The 21,175-nt window shown below is 45.0% G+C and overlaps 2 protein-coding genes across 2 annotated transcripts in view; both read left to right on the forward strand.

Annotated features, from left to right (window-relative positions):
* LOC117874462 (ALK tyrosine kinase receptor-like) overlaps window positions 1-15,539 on the forward strand; it is a 173,784-nt gene extending 158,245 nt beyond the window's left edge. Inside the window, exons 5-6 of the mRNA XM_034764604.1 lie at window positions 1,809-1,909; window positions 15,369-15,539. Of these exons, the coding sequence (XP_034620495.1) occupies window positions 1,809-1,909; window positions 15,369-15,539 (272 nt within the window). The remainder of the gene's footprint in view (window positions 1-1,808; window positions 1,910-15,368) is intronic.
* Window positions 15,540-15,576: 37 nt separating this feature from the next.
* The window catches only part of ALK (ALK receptor tyrosine kinase), a 111,917-nt gene continuing 106,318 nt past the window's right edge, over window positions 15,577-21,175 (forward strand). The window contains exon 1 of the mRNA XM_034764760.1: window positions 15,577-15,749. Coding sequence (XP_034620651.1) covers window positions 15,586-15,749 — 164 coding nt within the window. The 5' untranslated portion in view covers window positions 15,577-15,585. The remainder of the gene's footprint in view (window positions 15,750-21,175) is intronic.

Here is a 21,175-nt window from a genome sequence, read left to right on the forward strand (position 1 = left end):
CCCCCCCCCCCCCCCCCCCCGCCAACATGTTCCTCCATGCCCCGCTAGGGGAGTACACCGGACTTTTTTGGTAAACTGGGCATTTTTTCGTTTGCTCTTGCCAAGTGATCAGTTGGCAAGAGCAAATGGTATAAATGCCCGTTTTTGTAAAAAAAAAAAAAAAAAAGTCAGGATGGCTGGGACAGAGCTTAAAAAGGGAACTGTCCCAGCCAAAAGGGGATGTATAGTCATCCTATCTCCAGGCAAGTCGATCCTGAGGGAGTCCGGCCAGGGCGGGAGCAGACCCTGACCTGGCTAATTGTGCCACTCCCAAGAGGCCAGAGTGATTCCCCGCCCTGGCACTGGACCGGCCCCAGCCATGCTGCCAGCTCAGCCTGGCAGACGCCATCACCTTCCAGCAGAGCTGGTGAGTGTGGCCAGGGGGCAGGGTGTGAGGGAGTGGGTCTCCGGAGGTGGGGGAGAGGGGGGCTGCTGGCCAGTGGGAGGTCTGTTGGGGTGGGTGGGAGAGGTCTGTGTATTGGGATGCTGGGGGTCTGAGTGGGGTAGGGTGACCAGATAGCAAGTGTGAAAAATCAGGATAGGGGGTGGGGGGCAATAGGAGCCCATAAAAAAAAAGCCCCAAATATCGGGACTGTCCCTATAAAATCGGGACATCTGGTCACCCTAGAGTGGGGTGCTGTGTAGTTGTGGTGGTGGGCTGTGGGGAAGTGCATTGGGCAGTAGTGGTGCGGCTGTTGGGGGATGCTCAGCAGGGGTGGTGTGCAGGCTGCTGTGCATTTGCGGTGGAGGGTCTGTGGGGGGGGCTGCTGGGCATAGCAGCTCTGGGGGATGCTGGGCATAGGGAGTTGGGGGGAAGTGTGGTGCAACATGGGCCCACACCCAAGGGGAAGGGGCATGATGGCAGCACAGGGCTGGGTGGGCCAGTGTGCATCTGGCAACTGCCCGTTTGTATACAGTGTCCTTGCACTGGGCTGGGTGGAGCGGGACCAGCCCCACCATGCTATGCCCCAATGCCCCTGGCTGGCCCCTTGCTCTGGGGACCGACCTCCCCACGCCATGCTCCTTTGCCCCCATGGGGGCCCACAAATATGTTTGGGGCCGGGCCCACACCATGCAGGCAGGGTTCAGTGCAACCTAATCTCCCCTCTTTCGCAGGTACTGCAGCCCCCAGGCAGGGGGAGCAAAGCTTATGTGGAAGTTTGTAACCGCTGTATTGTCAGCATTTTGGACCCACTGATCATTCCCACAGCCTCAGCCCTCTCTGGCTCTGTGCAGAGAGAGCAAAGAATTTCCCTTTGCATTTTCCTCTACTCCCTATGCCCTCTGCAAGAAAATATCTGTGTTTCCAGTTCCTCCTGCAGTCCTTGTTATGAAGAGTGACCTTTAGCCTAAAGGAACAGACAGAGCTCCAACTGCATTGCTATTAATCTGGTATTTTTCACCAGCATGAAGAGTCACTTAAAATTAAATTTTTTAACAAATGCATTTTGTTGTGGATCCAGCAAAGAAAATGAATCCTAAATTACGCATAAGCAGAAAAATAATGTGTGTGAAGAAGATAGCCAGATCACTTAAATGTTTCCCGAATAGGGCCCTAGAGTATGTGAAGCTGTATTGACTGCATCCAAACTAAATTGAAAAATGCCTTTTGTCACATGTTATCCCCCTGAAACAGGGACCAGTTAACACAATCGGAACCAGACTAGGTAAGGTTCTTACAGGAATGTTCTGATGAGCCTTTTACAAACCTTGCATCCAGAGGTTAGTGGCAACAGCATGTCTGCTCTTCTCTTTTGTTTTTTATCTAGGCGCTGCACTCTTGCTGAACACCAGTAAGGTCCCAGTGGCAGAAACAACCATCGTGACCAGCGCTGTGTTTCCAGCTCCAATTAGGAATTCTCCCTGTGAGGCAAGTTCTAAAGTCTCTTCTTTCTCCCACAATGCTTTCCAAACTTGATTTTCAAACACCACTACTGGCAGGTTATCCAAATCTCCCATTTGGAGGCTCAGATTGGCACAAAGACATGCAAGTGCCCATTTTGTGCAGCTGTGTGCAGCGTGGAGTACCCAGGCATGAGATCCAGATGCTCTCTTAAAGCACCCACAAACTGGACTCTATGAAAAATGAAGCTTGACTAGTTTACATTGTGGATGTAACCTAGTATAATGTATTTACATTAATGCATTGATCAGCCAGTGCTTTGTTAATACAGAGATGAAGGGCTATATTGTGGCTTTAGTGACCAAAGTAAAAACGAGAAGGGGATAGAGAAGTGCACTGTGCCAACAGCACTACCCAGAGACATTCTGCCTTCAGAAATCAGAGGCAGCTGTAGTGATGCATATGCATTAGGAGTGTGTTCAGGACTGGCTCCTAATCTGTTCAGAAGGTGCAGCATGCACTTTCCTAATCACCATCCAGTATTCAGGCCACCGGGGCTTTATCATGCCCCACCCAAATCCCGCCACTCCTTGCTTAGGCCCTGTTCTTGTAAGGGCTGAAGTTAACAGAAGTTGAGGTTGCTCAGCACTTCAGAGTTGAGCCCTCGCTCAGGTGAAAGTAGCATTGACTTTGGTGGGAAACTTCCCTGAGCCAGGAGTGACTGAGAACTGCAGGATTTGGTCACGCAGGAGTAACTAGCTTTGCTGAAAAAAGAACAGGAGTACTTGTGGCACCTTAGAGACTAACAAATTTATTAGAGCATAAGCTTTCGTGGACTACAGCCCACTTCTTCGGATGCATATAGAGTGGAATAAATATTGAGGAGATATATATACACACATACGGAGAGCATAAACAGGTGGGAGCATAAACACGGCTGCTACCCTGAAACCTAGCTTTGCTGAGTGACTCGTGTGTAACCTCAAATTGTGATTTAGATAATGACACGTCCAAGGGATGAGTGTCGATTGGACACATCACATGTCCCGTGGTCTGCATCCATATAGTGCATGATAGCAGTAGTGATATTTATTTATTGTTCTACGCCTTTAACAGTAGTTGGTGATTTTGGGTGCCACGCACAGTGAGACACCACAAAAGGTTCTGATTTTCCGAGGGTTTGGCACTCTACTTTTGGAAAATCAGGCTCCTTTAAAGTATCTCAGGCTGGTCACCCAAAAATCTGGGACACCCAAAATCACTTGCCATGTTTGAAAATATAGATCATTCTGTACTTGTTAAGCACTGACAATGTACTAAGTACTGTGTAAGATGGTGTGCTCCAGTCCCTATACAGGAAGGAAGAAGACGGGATGTTCTGGGACATTTGAGAAAGGGGTACTTTAGAGGAAGGGGTTTTCTTTGGTCTAATGTTTGATTTGGTTCACTTCTTGAAGGCTTCTTACTTCATGCAGAGAAATGAATGCTACTTTGTTCCCTGCAAGCTCTCACACTCTTGCTTTTGTAGGAGACTCCTTCTGCCTTTTCTTCCCCATTCCAAAGGCATACGCGGGATCTGAATATTTAAAGACCCCATTTTGTCATGAACCAGCAAGCATGAATATTTTTCATAACCTGCCTGCTGCAGGAAGCTGGGTGAATCATTTCCCAATATGTATAATTTTTTTCTTGAGCCTATGATAGTGCAAATAATTTGGAGCAAATAATAATGCAATCAATTTGCAAGCATCTAGAAGATAATAACTTGATAAGTAACAGTCAGCACGGATTTGTCAAGAACAAATTGTGTCAAACCAACCTGATAGCTTTCTTTGACAGGGTAACAAGCCTTGTGGATGGGGGGAAGTGGTAGATGTGGTACATCTTGACTTTAGTAAAGCTTTTGATACTGTCTCACATGGCCTTCTCAAAACAAACTAGGGAAATGAAACCTAGATGGAGCTACTATAAGGTGGGTGCATAACTGACTGGAAAACAGTTTCCAGAGAGTAGATGTCAGTGTTTCACAGTCATGCTGGAAGGGCATAATGAGTGGGGTCCCCCAGGGATCAGTTCTGGGTCCAGTTCTGTTCAATATCTTCATCAGTGATTTAGATAATGGCATAGAGAGTACACTTATAAAGTTTGCAGATGGCACCAAGCTGGGAGGGATTGCAAGTGCCTTGGAGGATAGGATTATACTTCAAAATGATCTGAACAAACTGGAGAAATAGACTGAACTAAATAGGATGAAATTCAATATGGACAAATGCAAAATATTCCACTTAGGAAGAAACAATCTGTTGCACACATAGAAAATGGGAAATGACTGCCAAGGAGGGAGTACTGTGGAAAGGGATCTGGGGGTCATAGTGGACCACAAGCTAAATATGGTTCAACAATGTAACACTGTTGCAAAAAAACATCATTCTGGGTTGTATTAACAGGAGTATTGTAAGCAAGACACAAGAAGTAATTCTTCCGCTCTACTCCGTGCTGATTAGGCCTCAACTGGAGTATTGTGTCCAGTTCTGGGCGCCACATTTCAGGGAAGATGTGGACAAATTGGAGAAAGTCCAGAGAAGAGCAACAAAAATGAATAAAGGTCTAGAAAACATGACCTATGAGGGAAGATTGAAAAAATTGGGTTTGTTTAGGCTGGAAAAGAGAAGACTGAGAGGGGACATAACAGTTTTCAAGTACATAAAAAGTTGTTACAAGGAGGGAGAAAAATGTTCTTCTTAGCCTCTGAGGATAGGACAAGCAGCAATGGGCTTAAATTGCAGCAAGGGAGGTTTAGGCGCGGACATGTTAGCCTGACTGGGACAAGGACCACATTGGCTCTCCCAAGAAACCTGCGCAAGCGCATTGCCCAAGTTCTGAATGAGACCTTTGAAGAGATCACTGAGGCCGATTACCGCGATGTGAGAGAGCACATCAACGCCCTATTCCGCATCTAGGCATGCATGCAGCCCTAACCCTCCTCGCCCCAAGAGCGCGCACTGAATAACTTCCTTCCTGAAATAAAAGCCGCTTACCAGGAACCTCCTCTGGTGTTTGTCCTTCCCCAAGGACTGGCCGCCGTAACTGGCTACCTTCCTCCTGGCTTGAAAACAGCTTCTGGGCTGCATGCATCTAGGGATTCCAGGGTGTCTTCGTTTTCCTCAGCACCCTCACTCCCGTTTTCCTCTTCTCCTCCTGCCTTGTTGAACTGGGCTCTGAAGTGTCCATGGTGGTACTCGGAGTGGAGGTGGGGTCACCCCAAGTATCGCATCCAGCTCTTTGTAGAAATGGCAGATCGCGGGAGCAACACCAGAGCGGCTGTTTGCCTCGCGGGCTTTGCGGTAGGCATTCCGCAGCTCCTTCACTTTAACCCTGCACTGCAGTGCATCTCGATCATGGTCCCTTTCCATCATGTCCCTTGATATCTGCCTGAAAGTATTGTAATTTCTATGGCTGGAGTGCAGCTGGGACTGGACAGGTTCCTCCCCTCAAACACTGATGAGGTCCAGCAACTCGCCATTGCTCCATACTGGGGATCACCTGGTGCGTGGAGGCATGGTCACCTGGAAAAATTCGGTGAGAGCACTCCACGCCTGGCTAAGCAAACAGGAAGGGGATTTTCAAAATTCCCAGAGAATTTAAGGGGCGGGTCTGGCAGTTGGTCACCTGAGGGCAGGGCAGTAGAGTTCAAAGTGATGACCAGAGTGGCTAGAACAGACATTGTGGGACACTTCTGGAGGCTGATCAGAGCGCATTAACAGACCAGAGCGTCCACACTGGCGCCGTGGCACTCCAGCGGGGGTGCATCACATGTTATTCCACTCGCTGAGATGGAGTACCAGGAGCACTCTAGCCGCGGAGTCAGAGCGCTCTACGTGCCTTGCCAATGTGGACGCCTTTCTGAGTTAGAGCGCACTGGGCTGCTTTAATGCGCTTTAACTTGTAAGTGTAGCCAAGCCCTATAGTACTGTGCAGTACGAAAAACTTACTCCAGTCCCATAAAGAGACCTGACTTTCTCTTACAGGAAGATGAGGCTGACTAAGTGGGGCCATTCTCTTCAGATAAGCACCCACTAGTTTAGTTGTTCATTTGATTTTGAGCCAAACCTTTGAAGTAGCAAAATTGTGCTGGGGGACAGAGAGAACAGATTCCCACAATATGCTTCATACTTGTAGTCATGTCTGTAAAGTAGTGAGAACCCTTTTCTGAGGTTGTTTTGGCACCTCCCCTGGAGGTAGAAGCTGAAAGCCAAGATTAGGTAATTTTAGGTGCCAGAGTTAATCAAACTTATTTTAGAAAGTCTGAACTTCCCTCTTACACCCAAACGTGGTCTGTCCAGAGAAGAACTGTGGCACATTGGTGAAGAAGTTTGTGCTGATCTCCCCCCTCCTCCATGGATACAAAGAAGGCTCCATCCTCCAGGGCCATTGATCTAGCTCCTTTCACAAGCACTACATTCATTTTCAACATATTTCTTTGATATGTAAATAAATAATGGGAGGTCCTATTGAATTTGCTAGAGCAGCTGTATTGGAAGCACCAATAGTGCATTTCTCTCTTTCTCCCTTGCTCCTGGAGTTTTAAATAAGCTAGGACATGTGTTAATAACACTGACTCCGAATATTTGTGTGTGAAAAATGCTACATGGAGATGTCTCCAGCACTGCTGGCTTTCCTTTAATGTGTTTAATTTCGCAGAACATTGCCTAAGTCCTTTCTGATTTTTAGGTGTTATTTTTAAATATCTGGAAGTGGTGAATACACTCTTCATTTTCCTTTTGTTGCTTCCATCTCTGCCTGGTTCCCTATTTCATTGGTGATCTCCAGTATCTCTGGGATTTCCGAAGGACAAGATGGGTGCCCTCTGATCTGGTAGAGGAATTGTTTCCCCTGTTGATTTTGGTTTTCAGTGAAATGAGGCCACTTTCTCTCTCTCAAGGACAAATGCAACTTGTGCTTTCATTTTTGCCCATTATGAAGCCAGAACATAGAGATGAAATGATGAAAGTGCCAACATTTTGCAAAAGAAACTATTCTCACACAGTCGCTGGCCCGACCCAGAAGCAGGACATTCCAGGAATTTCATGATACTCACAAGAGGCCCAGCACAATTTGTGCTGAGAGCCAAATAGTTATCTATAGATAACTATAGAAAAGTTATCTTTCTGAAGCTCATAGCTTGAAATGTGCTTCTTTCTATATGTTCCATTTCTAGTATGCAAAAAAGTATCGCCATTGCCAAAGCTAGCAATGTGATGCTTCTAAAATGCTTCACATTCATGCACAAAAATTGCTCAGATTTTATAGAGCTGTGTCTCCCACATGGGATTATACTCATCTATAGCTGTGTTAAATGTGTTCAGCCTGTAGCTTCAATTTTTGCTTCAGTAAATCCACTCCACCCTGAGCATGATAAAATTTCTTCTGAGCTTCCTTAATACCTAGCTTCCAGGTAGTGAGCTAGTGCATTCACATCTGAAGGCAACTTTCACGGTTCCCTGCCCACAAAAGAAGAGCCATGGCAACACAGAGTTGAAATGCAGGAATCGGCAGTTGATTTGTGCAGGATAGCTAACGTTCAAGGATACCTGCACGAAACATTGTAGGCAGCAAAAAACCCTGCCAGCAACTGTCAAAGTCATGCTGCTTTTTCACAATATGTCAACCTCTAGCATGTACTTGGGGCTGAGGTTAGAGGGGGTGTCATCCAATGGGATTAAACTCCTGCAGTTCCAAGGGGAGGTATAGGTAGATTCCTTTCTGTCTGCCTTTGAGCTACTTTTCATAGATTCATAGATTCTAGGACTGGAAGGGACCTCGAGAGGTCATTGAGTCCAGTCCCCTGCCCTCATGGCAGGACCAAATCCTGTCTATACCATCCCTGATAGACATTTCTCTAACCTACTCTTAAATATCTCCAGAGATGGAGATTCCACAACCTCCCTAGGCAATTTATTTCAGTGTTTAACCACCCTGACAGTTAGGAACTTTTTCCTAATGTCCAACCTAAACCTCCCTTGCTGCAGTTTAAGCCCATTGCTTCTTGTTCTATCCTTAGAGACTAAGGTGAACAAGTTTTCTCCCTCCTCCTTATGACACCCTTTTAGATACCTGAAAACTGCTATTATGTCCCCTCTCAGTCTTCTCTTTTTCAAACTAAACAAACCCAATTCTTTCAGCCTTCCTTCATAGGTCATGTTCTCCAGACCTTTAATCATTCTTGTTGCTCTTCTCTGGACCCTCTCCAATTTCTCCACATCTTTCTTGAATGCGGTGCCCAGAACTGGACACAATACTCCAGTTGAGGCCTAACCAGCGCAGAGTAGAGCGGAAGAATGACTTCTCGTGTCTTGTTCACAACACACCTGTTAATACATCCCAGAATCACGTTTTGCTTTTTTTGCAACAGCATCACACTGTTCACTCATATTTAGCTTGTGGTCCACTATAACCCCTAGATCCCTTTCTGCCGTACTCCTTCCTAGACAGTCTCTTCCCATTCTGTATGTGTGAAACTGATTTTTCCTTCCTAAGTGGAGAACTTTGCATTTGTCTTTATTAAACTTCATCCTGTTTACCTCAGACCATTTATCCAATTTGTCCAGATCATTTTGAATTATGACCCTGTCCTCCAAAGCAGTTGCAATCCCTCCCAGTTTGGTATCATCTGCAAACTTAATAAGCGTACTTTGTATGCCAATTTCTAAGTTGTTAATGAAGATATTGAACAGAGCCGGTCCCAAAACAGATCCCTGTGGAACCCCACTTGTTATGCCTTTCCAGCAGGATTGGGAACCATTAATAACAACTCTCTGAGTATGGTTATCCAGCCAGTTATGCACCCACCTTATAGTAGCTTCATCTAAATTGTATTTGCCTAGTTTATCGGTAAGAATATCATGCGAGACTGTATCAAATGCCTTACTAAAGTTTAGGTATACCACATCCACAGCTTCTCCCTTATCCACAAGACTCGTTATCCTATCGAAGAAAGCTATCAGATTGGTTTGACACGATTTGTTCTTTACAAATCCATGTTGGCTATTCCCTATCACCTTACCACCTTCCAAGTGTTTGCAGATGATTTCCTTAATTACTTGCTCCATTATCTTCCCTGGCACAGAAGTTAAACTAACTGGTCTGTAGTTTCCTGGGTTGTTTTTATTTCCCTTTTTATAGATAGGCACTATATTTGCCCTTTTCCAGTCTTCTGGAATTTTGTTGCTAGCTATCTTTATATATCCCTCTTTTCTCCCGTTCTTCAACGATCTTTGCTGATGCCAGGCCTTGCCTCCCTGACTGGTGGAGCCATAATGCTGACAGTGAAGGCCATTGCAGGTTAGAATAGAAAAAGGGGCTGCAGCACTCCAGATTGCCATTGAGTCATCTTCCCTTTAGCAGCCCGTAGCACGTAGCATTGTCTCTCATGGTCTTCCAGAAGTTTGTTTGGGAAGTAGTTTGTACCATAGTCTCGCAGATGTAAGCGGATACAGTCTTGGTGAGGACTCAAGTGACTCTCAATATATTTGTTTCTTCTGCATTTAAGAAGCTAATGCATTGTACATGCCTCGTGATAAGTAATTCCTGGTTGGCCTAGACCAGGGGTTCTCAAACTGCGGGTTGGGAGGTTATTACATGGGGGGTTGCGAGCTGTCAACCTCCACCCCCAAATCCTGCTTTGCCTCCAGCATTTAAAATGGTGTTAAATTAAAAACACTTTTTTATATATTTATGGGGGGGGGGAAGGGGTCACACTCAGAAGCTTGCTATGTGAAAGGGGTCACAAGTAAAAAAGTTTGAGAGCCGCTGGCCTAGACTGATTAACCATCTGGTTTTACAAAACCTACCGTCAGTGTTTCTTTTTGTCTTCCTATGTAATCACCCAGGACGTGTTGTTATCAACAGGAATAAATCTTATGCAATTGCTCAGGTGAAATGAGTGTCTACCTTGACCATTTTGAAGGTCCCCCTTGTCTCTAATGAAACTTGTGGAATATCTGATGGCATCGTTTTGCCTGGTGGCCTGTTGTCTGCAATGCAAAATAGTTATCGCTGTTATCTAAGTTTTGCCTCAATATACTAAATTTTAACTAGAGACTTGTTCTTTTAATTCCCCCTAATCATTTCAGGGCTTTCCATTTACTGAGTCAGTGAGGTTGCATATGAGCAGTTAATCTGCATCTAAATCAGGGCTCCAAAATCCAGAATTCAAGACACCAATGAGCCAACGTCGACCGGAGATGGTTAATTAATTCCTTAATGGTGTTTCTGGCTTCAGAATATTTTTCTGCCGGTCCAGGACACAGGGAGCCATTTGATGAATAATGCAGGGATATGCCACCAAGAGCACAGCTTCAGCTCTTTGAAAATATTCCACCATTCTATAGCCAGGACTCATCACACATGGAGCCCCATCTGCCATCATCGATGCCTTACTCCATAAAATGATTGCCAGCCTCATTCAGAAGCCTTAACTAGGGCATCCAGCTGATCATCTGCCCCCTTTCATTTTAGCAGGTGTGAAAGTACCTGGAATATCGTGCTGTGAAGCTTAGAAACCATAAAAATCACAGCCAAAGTTTCCCATTTGAGCACCATGCCAGTCGATTCATTCAGAGCCAGTCCATTACAGTCTGCACTTCACCAACGAGTTTCTTTCACATCTGATTCCAACTACTCCTTTCCTTCAAACAGCTGACATGTGCATCCATTCCAATTCACTGACTGCTTCAACTTTCAGTTTTGCTATAGCCAAAGGCGCTCTCTGTCATCAATTCAGATTCTACAGACTCTTGTTGCCTGGCTGGTCTCCAGAGAATGCAGAGGCTAGAAGACTCCTGCGGTAGTGTATTGGGCCACTCAAGACCTTGTTTATCAGCCTGAAACTGTTGTAGTCAGAATGGCACAATGAAGTGGCTTCTCTAGTCCATGTTCGAAGTCTCAAGGTATTTTGCAGAGGAACTGGTCTTTGCATCACAAAGATGTACTCTTTTCCCCATTATAGATTAAAATCGTTGGCTTGCAGGAAAGGTTGATCAATTCAGTTTCAAATTCACCTCTTTAATTTAATATGCAAAAATATCAACACAGAAGTTTTACTTCTGATGAGTCAAGAAGGAAGTGGTTTACATCACCGCCAAACTCCAGTCCAATAGGCTGCAAGAGAAAACTATCATCACAATTTAGTAGTATAATAATCTGCTGTTTATAATCACCTGAAGGAATGTTAAGTACTTCATAGCAGCAGGATCATTTCACCTGACACTAAGATGCAGCAGAAGAGAGATGATTGTATTTCACTGGAATGGCAGGCAGCAGGGTTCCTTCAACAACACACCAACATAAAGCTTCTCTCTCCTGCAGCATCCCTCCCTGAAACAGGTATTAGACCTCCAGCAACAGTCCAACCACCACACCAGGAGGTGTTACATCCTGCCTTGCTCTAGAGAGCTAAAACTGTCTGGGCAGGTGGCAACCTGGAAACCACGGCATCCTATTGCAAAGAGATGTTTGATTTATGCTACCTTGTCTTCATACTCCTCCCTTCATCCCCATTTGTCTGTTTCATCTGGAACTGGGCAAATAATGGATACGTTGGTTCACTGGTTTCCCATACCTGAAGAAGAGCTCAGTGTAAGTTCAAAAGCTTGTCTTTCTCACCAACAGAAGTTGGGCCAATAAAAGATATTACCTCGCCCACCTTGTCCCTTTAATATCCTGCGACCAATAGGACTATAAAAACACTGCATCCCTTTTGGTTCACTGGCATTTAAAAAAAATAAAAATTGTTTTGAGTTGAATGAAAATGACATTTTTCAAAATTTAAGCGAATAGAAGAGTAAAAAAAATCTGAGTTGAAACATTTTGTTATGTCTCAAAAAACATTTGGTTTCATTTAGAAAAAAATATTTTCAATATTATTGAAACATTTTACATTTTCTGTTTGGTCAAAACTTATTGGTAAACTTGACACAAATTCGTGAATAGCTTTGGCCAACCCAAAACTGCATTTTTGGGTGGGTGAATAGACTATTCATCCAAAATATTTCGCCCAGCTCTAGTTTAATCCACCTATCACATCTTGTCATATATCTAAGTTGTGAACTCTCTGGGCCAGGGACTCTGTTCTTGCTACTTTGTCCTACACACTGTACAACGAGTTCCTGATCTTGACTGTACCTCTGGGCATTACATAGTACAAACCATGAATAATAATTAATAATCTAGCCCAGTGGTTTGCTGCCACTGGCCTATACCCATGGCTCAGATCACTTTGTGACACCATCCCATTGGAATCATCACAGAATAGGAGATAGCCACAACATCCCCTGAGATGGATGCACAGGGTCTAACTGATCACTGTATGTGGGATCAAGAAGGAATTTTCCCCCAAATCAGATTGGCAGTGACCTTGCGTGTGGGAGATGGGGCCCGGGGGGGAGGGAGGGGAGAAGGAGGAGAGGGTGGGTTTGTCTTACTTTGCGGCATGAGTGTGCAGATTACTTGCCAGGATTATCTGGGCATATTTCACTTTCATTTCCCTGCCATTGTGGGGGGCCTTGGGCACTGGTGCATCTCAGTCCCTTCTATTCTCTGCCTGTTGCAGAAAACAGTCTAGCTTCCTGTGGGCTGTAATACATTGGTCTAATTTTGGTTGTTGGTTTAGTGTGCAGCTGCTAGGTGGTAGTGGTGACCTGTGATATACAGGTCAGACTGGATGATCTGGTGCTCTGTTCTGGCCTTGAACTCTGACTCAAAGGAGAAACTATTTATTTGACTTACCCCTCTCCTTCCCTTTAGTGATAGCAGCAGCAGACTGGCAGCTATGAGGCCATTGGTAGGCTGCTCCTCCTATTGCTGTAGGATCCATAATTTTATGTCATGGATTCTACTGATTCAAGCGCAGAAATGGCCCCAGAGTTCTACGGGGCCTTTCCTGTACCCAGGGTCAGACTGAGTCAGCAGTCCATGGAATGCCATGCCTGTACTTCTCTGACAGTTTTTGGGCACAATACACATTTTAATTTAAATAAAATAAAATAAATAAGGGACAGACTCTCCTTTTACTTACATTAGTATAAATCAGGAGCATCTCTAGTGAAGTCCAGGGTTTAGCACTGGTGTAAAATTGGCATGAAAGAAGAACAGGGCCTTGGGGCTTTTGTCCTTACAGTTGCAAACAGAAGTCTTTTCAGTGTGGTCCTCTTCCTAACTGTGGAGACAAGTGGCCTTAAATGGTAGCTGTAAAAGAAATGAGCTGCCCCCCTTCATTTAAATGAGGTGTTAATTTTGAAGCCAAACACAAAATTGAGTCCTGTGGCACCTTTAAGACTAACAGATGTATTGGAGCATAAGCTTTCGTGGGTGAATACCCACTTCGTCAGACACATGTCACATGCATCTGACAAAGTGGGTATTCACCCACGAAAGCTTATGCTCCAATACATCTGTTAGTCTTAAAGGTGCCACAGGACTCTCTGTTGCTTTTTACAGATCCAGACTAACACGGTTACCCCTCTGATACTTGACAAAGTTACTGGGGTAACTGGGTGAAATGTAGATGATCTCATGGTCCCTTGTGGGTGATGAGCAGTGAAATACCTGACACTCTGGGACTGTGGCCAAAGGTTCAGTTCAGCATCACCACTTCATCCTCCCCATCTCCAAATCTGTCCTCTGCATAGACTTGTTGCCTCAGGCAAAGATGCTCTCACAATACACACATGTACACCCCATCTTAGCTAATTGTACAGTGTTATGTCATGGGGAGGGGTAAAAAAACTACTGACTAGCTTTTTCCCTGGAGCATGATAACTGCTAGCCTTTCTAATTCTGTAACCTAGCTAAATATATAATGGAGAAAATGCGTATTATCAAGACAGCAAATAGTATTACCATATAAAAATATAAGTGCAATTGCCTAACCTTCCTGGTTAGGTTATGTGCTGGATTTGAAGCATTACAAAATTATGAAGGTTTTTTTTTATGACAGTTGAATCAGGACTCAGTGCTGTGAACGCTCTCTTGTGTCCAGAAATCCATCATTAACGTAGCCTCAGTAAACTCATTCCTTGGGCAACCTCACATTTGCCGATTATTGTGATGGCTGCATAAATCCAGCCCCTGCATGCGGTATTTTTTTTTTCTTATTAAGCTCTTTATAAGCAAAGAGTTTGAGGGGGTTATTTCAAAGAAAATTAGACAGCAATGTTCATGTTAGAGATTTTGAGACCAGACCAAATTGCAAAGGTTTATATTTCATTCCTGACAATGAGAGAAAATGAGTCCTAAAATGAGAAAACGCCAGGAAGTAATTTTATATACAGAGATAAAGAGCCACTAAGGGACTTTGTTACATTAGATCTAACAAAAATGCTTGAGACTGTGCTCCATACAGTACTTTAATTAATAAAAAGCCAAATATCACTGGATCATAATTGGAAAGTCTATAAAAACCTGAAGAGAAGGAGGGAAAAACTAATTTTTGAAAGGAATATCTAGGGGATGAGCATGTAATTGCTAGCAACACCCTCTTATTGCAGTCATTCTGCACTTGTTTCTGCTGCTGCCTGAATATAAGAGAGTTCATCACTGAAAGAGCTGTCAGTTTTAACTTGTATCTATTAGATCATGTCTAAAGGAAGAGTGAGCCTTAAAGTTATGGATCACACAAGCATTAAAGTCATCCTTTTATAATAAAGTATATGTGCACTGAACATAGAAGTGATATGAAAACGGTCCATGTTTTAAACTTATCTGTCGGGTTTTTTTTTTGTTTTTGTTTTTAAAAGGCACTGCTCCAATGGCATATATGAGGTACTGGAGGTTTCCATATATAGAGACTCAGAGACTAAGGTCAGAAAGGATCATCATGATTAAGGGCAGAACAGAAAACTATCCCACTGTGTAGGAAAGATAGGAAGTCTGGCAAGAGACCACTCTGGCTTACTCAGGTGATCTTAAAACTAAAAAAAAAAAAAGAGTCCTACAAAAAGTGGAAACTAGGTCAAATTACAAAGGATGAATATAAACAAATAGCACACCGATGTAGGGACAAAATTAGCAAGGCCAAGGCGCAAATTAAGATTAAACTAGCTCAAGACATAAAAAGTAACCAGAAAACATTCTACAAATACATTAGAAGCAAAAGGAAGGACAAGGACAAGGTAGACCCATTACTCAATGAGGGGGAAAAACAATAACAGAAAATGTGGAAATGGCAGAAGTGCTAAATGACTTTTTTGTTTTGGTTTTCACCAAAAAGGTTAGTAGTGATTGGTCATCTAACATAGTGAGGGCCTGACTTTCATTTAAACTATCACCATTTATACATGCACTGTAAAGGGACCTTAAAATGGGTATAAATTACATGTGAACCCACTTTTTAGACCCCTTTGCACTACCAGAGTGGTGTACAGGGGGCCTTAGTGTAAATGAGAATCAGGCCCACAAATTTTCCATTAACTTTTTGTGTCTTTATCAGCATATTGCACCAAATACTTCTGCACAGCAATCCTGCCTCAAACATTTGGCAGCTACCCCATGCCGAGAGAAGGAGAAGGACATCAGGGAAAAAGGATTGAGGATTTGGAGGGAGGGAAAGAAGGAACTGAATGAGAAGAATTGGGGATTTAGTTTATTTATGGATAACTAAAGTATCTTACTTGCTTCCTTATATGTTCTCTTCCTTGTAGCTCCGAATGTCATGGCTCATCCACGGCTTCTTGTTTGGAAATATTTCCCTGGTCCTTGTCGAGAACAAAACGGGGAAGGAACAGAGCAGGACGTTCTGGCACTTCACTAACAGTGAAGGTTTGGGAGTCTGGCAGTGGATGGTTTTATCTCTTCCTGACGTGTCAGACAGGTGGGAGCCTCTCCTCTTTCTTCTCATCCTTTGCTTCCCTCCCAATAAGAAGGCACTTCATCAGCGGCTGGTTAGCATCCAAAATTGCCTGAGCAGTCTTAGAAACAGAGTATTCAGCTCTCAGAGGGAGGGAGGTGCTTTGTCTCCCATTGGGACATTCAGTTATGGGTAGGGAGTATGCATCAGTGAGAGGTTAGAGCAGAGCACACTCTGCATAAGCTTGAAAGCTGGTCTTTTTCACCAACAGAAGTTGGTCCAATAAAAGATATTCTCTCCAATATCCTGGGACCGACATGGCTACAACAACACTGCATACAGAGTGCTAGGTGTCAGCACTCCTGCGTTCCATTCCTGGGTCTCCCACTGAATCACCATGTGGCTCTGAGCAAGCCACTTAAATTGTGCCTTGGTTTCCCTGACTGGATGTAATATTTCATGTCCATTACTGTTTGCAAACCATGTTTAGATCTTCAGATGAAAGATCTTATAGACAGTGTACTAGAGGTGGGCCTGGGCTATATAATTCAGTTCTAGTTCCAGATTTCAAACTACCTAAATTTCAGGGCATGTTTGGATCTGGGATTTAATTCAGTCCAATATGGAAGGACCAGCCACAAAACTAGAACCCGGATGTGATTGAGAATTCTACCCCCCTGCACCAACCAACAGCAGCCCACTTCTAATAAGACGTCATCTCATTCCTGGCAGTGGTGTGTGTTCTGCTTAACTTGCACGTAGTAGTTCTCTCACCAAATGACTTTTATACCGTAAAATGTCCACATGACAACCTGTGCTAAGTTGCAGAGTGTCATGTGACTTGGACATAGGCGGGTTGTGCCTAGTCGCTGGAGTCAGACCTAGTGGCTGGAGCTGAGGGTCAGACCCAGAGGTCAGGAATCAGAGCTGAGGGTCAGAGCTGAATTAGCTGGAGTGAGGCAAGGCAGAAGCAGGACTGGGTCTGAGGCAATATTTGCAAACGCTTTCAGCAGCCAGTGCCCTGCTGCTGATCTTAAGAGCAGGTCTCCTTATCCTCTCAGCCTATTGGGCAGATGGGTCAATCAGGTGGCTGAGTTGGGGCCCAGTTGTGTTTGCTAGACTGCCTGAGGTTTAAGCTAGGAGGTAAGCTGGTTAGCTGCAGGCAGGGCCGGCTCCAACATTTCTGTTGCCCCAAGCAAAAAAAAAAAAAAGTCACGATCGGCGGTGGCAATTGGAAAGAAAAAAAAAAAAGCCGCGGCAGTTCAGCGGCAGGTCCTCCTCTCCTAGAGGGAATGAGGGACCTGCTGCCCCCGAATTGCCGCAGGTGCCGCCCCTCTCCCTTGGCCGCCCCAAGCACCTGCTTGTTAAGCTGGTGCCTGGAGCCGGCCCTGGCTGCAGGCCCTTACATAGGGTGACCAGCTGTCTGTTTTTAAAGGGACAGTCCCGTTTTTTGGGACTTTTTCTTTTATAGGTGCCTATTACCCTCCACCCCTGTCCTGTTTTTTCACAATTGCTATCTGGTCAACCTACTTACACCTGACACAGAGTATTGTTCATAGAGGAGGCATCTATATAGTCACCTTCCATTGCTCTGACCTTTAGGACACAATATGTATCTCTTTTCTATGTGGTAAGGATCAAATCTCTGATCTTTCTGGAGCTCTCTGCCCTTCCTGGAGCTCTCTGCCCTAGGAATAATGGATTTCATTAAAGGGTTAGCTTGCCTCATGAGAAGTTATGAAAAACATGATGCAGTTGTGTCTTTTTATCTAGCTGCGTCTTGGGAATGTGTGTAGGGTGACAATACAAAAGTGTGCAGCCATTACTTTATCATCAAATGCATAGTTAATATGGATACATCAAAGATTTTTAAAATATCAACATTAGCCTTATTATGCAGTCACCACTGGTGGCACACCTGCCTGCTTCCTTCCCTTTAGCTGTGTTTTCCTTTGAAGAAGGCTGTATTTTGCCATTATTATTCCTGTGAATTATTATTTACTTAAGTGTTGCCATGGAAATGCCTCCACTTGAATTAATCTCTACCTCCACCCTCCTGTTATGTCTATGTGTGCGCTTTAAACTTTCTCTCACGGCAGATTGAATAAAATAGGATATTTTGATCTTGGGAACCAGGTCCAGTAGTAAGTCAATAAATCCTTGCAAAATGCTGAGCTTTTCCTGTGAGGTGCCGAGCACCCTCAAATCCCAGTGTTTAGATGGAAAAACTGTTGAGTCCATTGAAGGGATGGGAGGGGAGGGGTTAGAAGAGGAAGATCAAGGGCTCTGAGGAGGCTTCAGAGTTTTGATGCATCTTAGAAAGTCTTAGGCCTTATATACACCCAGAAGTTACATACACTATGCTAATTAAAATACATTTTTAAAATGGATTTAGTTTAAATCAGTGAAAGTCTTGTTTGGGAAGGATGCATGGTTCCTGTGAGGCTTGGAAAGACTGCGGAAATTCCTGCAGGCCTCTTCCCCAGCACCTGAGACCTGCTTCTTAGGAAGTCTGAAGTGCTTAGAGACTCACAGTTTAGGAACTGCACAGCTGAAGATACAGATGTGCTGCTAAAAGATACTGCAGCGTATACTATTTTAACGGTGACTGAGGAAGGTTTTAAGATAACATGTATTTAACTAACCAGAAGAAGTAAACAAGTTACTGATGCAGAAATCTAGCCTGTCTGCATCCTTTGCCTGATAGCATGTCAAAGTCAACACTTTGAGCTGGAGGTGTAATTTCCAGCTCAAGAAGATAAATCTGTGCTAGTTCTGATCCAGCGAGTGAGCTAAAAATAGAGTCTAACTGCAGCAGCACCAGCGGCAGCAGGGGCTAGCTGCCCAAGTACATACTTGCGTCTGAGACAGGATTGTACTCAGGGTAGCTAGCCCTCCCATCGCTTGTGCTGTCATGGCTACACTTCTGGCTTTTTAGCATGCTAGCTTGATCAGAGGTAGCACAAGTATGTCTCCTTGAGTTGGGAATCACACCTCCCACCCCGAAGTGTAAACATACTTTCAGTCTCTGTAACTGGTTTCTCAATCTGAGCAGGGCCGGCGGCCGGCTCCAGGCACCAGCCAACCAAGCACGTGCTTGGGGCGGCACCTGGTAAGGGGCGGCCAATCTTGGGGTGGCGGGGGGCGCTCAGGGTTTTTTGTTTTTTGGGGGAGGGTTCGGTTGGGTGGAGCTGGGGGTGGGGTGGGTAGTTTTTGTTTTGGCAGCTGCGGGGGGATTTGGCAGCGCGGCTCGGCGGTGGGGATGTTTAGCGGTGCTTGGCGGGAGGTGTGTGTGGCGGCGGGAGGGTTTGGCGGCGCGGCGCTCCGCAGTGGGGGGTGGTGTTCAGAGGTGCTAGGCAGCGCTCTGCAGGGGGCTGGGGGATTCGGCGGGAGGGTTCGGCGGCACTCCGCGGGAGGTATGTGTGGCGGCGGGAAGGTTCGGCGGCACTCCGTGGGGGGAGGTGTTCGGCAGGGGGGTTCGGCGGCACTCCGCGGGGGGCTGATGTGTTCAGCGGCGCGGCACTCTGCCGGGGGCTGGGGAGGTTTGGTGGTGCAGTGCTCCGCAGTGGGCTGGGGGGTTCGGCGGGGGGGGTCAGCGGGGCCCCGGGGGGGGGGGGCATGTTGGGGGGCGCCCGGGGGGGCTTGGGGGGGGGGGTTGGCGGTGCGGCGCTGAGGGGGTGTGTTATGGCGGCGCTATGGAGGGCGGCACTCTTTTTTTTGCTTGGGACGGCAAAAAAGTTAGAGCCGGCCCTGTCTCTGAGGGTGAGAGTCTGTATTGAACACCTGAAAATGTGACACTCTATAGTATTGTGCAGGAAGTACAGCATCTTTAAACATCAAACTGAAGCTTAACTCTTTAATAGCACACACCAGGCCAGTATACCTCTTCTACAGGAGATATGAGCTAGCATGTGGAAACCTGCACGGAAAGTTCTACTGATAACTAAACAATACCTACCTAAAACTGCTCAGAGGCGTGAATTCTCACCAGGAACAACATGTTTACTCAAAAATTGCTTAGTCAAGAAACTCAAAGTTAGGCTTATGGTATTTCAAAGAAGCATTAGGAAAGTGTCCAAGAAATTAGATCACCTCTGTCTTTGGATCCAGGTATCCACTAAATGCCTGATCTATCTCAAACTGCTTAGGAGAAAATATATACTTTGGCACAGGACCATAATTGTGACATTTCAGTGGTTTGGTTGGGCCAGGAAGAGTGTTTTTTACAGAGAAGACATTGAATTGGGATTCAGGAGATTTAGTTTACATTCCCAGACTGTGTGACCCTGGGCAAAACATTTAATTTCCTGGGTAAAATGGGAATAAAGCACTTCCTTTCTCCTGTCCTTTGTTTGTCTTATCTTTTTAAATTCTAAGGAATCATCCAGTTGAGGCCTTCATAGCTAAGGTCCTATATATTCCATGTGGACATTAAAAATCCTGGAACTCTATTCATAAGAGTAGGAGTTTGGCTTTATGTCCTTGTCCAAAGTTTGCCCTCCCCACTCATGCTGCAAAGAGCTGTAGCAGAGGAATGTCAGGCACATCAAGGTGAAACAGTATAAGGAGTAGCTAGAGTGGTATGGGACTAGAGGGATTGAAATGCATTTCCAGAGCCTGTGATACTTTTGTTGGGTGTGAGAAAAGGAAATAAAGGTCCTAGTGAAGGACATGCTACCAAGCTAGCTATGATAAAAACAAAAGAAACAGGTTGTGGCAAAAACCTCCTGTTGTATGGGGAAAATATCTGAATTGCCTTCTCTCCATTGTCCAAATATCAACCACCCTCTTCAATTTCCCTTGCAAGGAGGCAAACCCTGCTACCTTTCACACATGCTCTCCCACTATTTGAAGGGAGACTGTCAGGGTAAAAATAATTATATAATTTCCTATGTTACAAATTTCACCTTTTCATAAGAAGTGAAATAATGTTTGAAATCCAATCTACTTTTCAGTGCCTATGCTTTTTGTTTGCCTTTTGCATTTCATTTGACTGTGACAGTGGCCCAGATCTACAAAGGGACAGATCATAGTAACACCTAACTTTGAGGCACCTAGAAAATCACAGGAACAATACTGCAATCCACAAAGCCTGAGTTTGGCACCTACGGTCCCTATTCAATGAATGGGGAGAAACAGGCACCTTAGAATGTGATCCACAAAACCAGCATGCTAGGTAGGCAAGGAGCAGCCTAAGCTAGCCAATGGGAGATGCCAACGACGGGTGTGTTCTAAGTCCCGCTCCTCTCTGAGGCTACATCTACACTACAGGGGTGGGTCGATTTAAGATACGCAAATTCAGCTACGTGAATAGCGTAGCTGAATTCGACGTATCGCAGCCGACTTACCCCGCTGTAGGGACGGCGGCAAAATTGACCTCTGCGGCTTCCTGTCGACGGCGCTTACTCCCACCTCCACTGGTGGAGTAAGAGCGTCGATTTGGGGATCGA

The sequence above is a fragment of the Trachemys scripta genome, chromosome 3 (genome assembly GCF_013100865.1).
Source record: "Trachemys scripta elegans isolate TJP31775 chromosome 3, CAS_Tse_1.0, whole genome shotgun sequence".
NCBI lineage: Eukaryota > Metazoa > Chordata > Testudines > Emydidae > Trachemys > Trachemys scripta.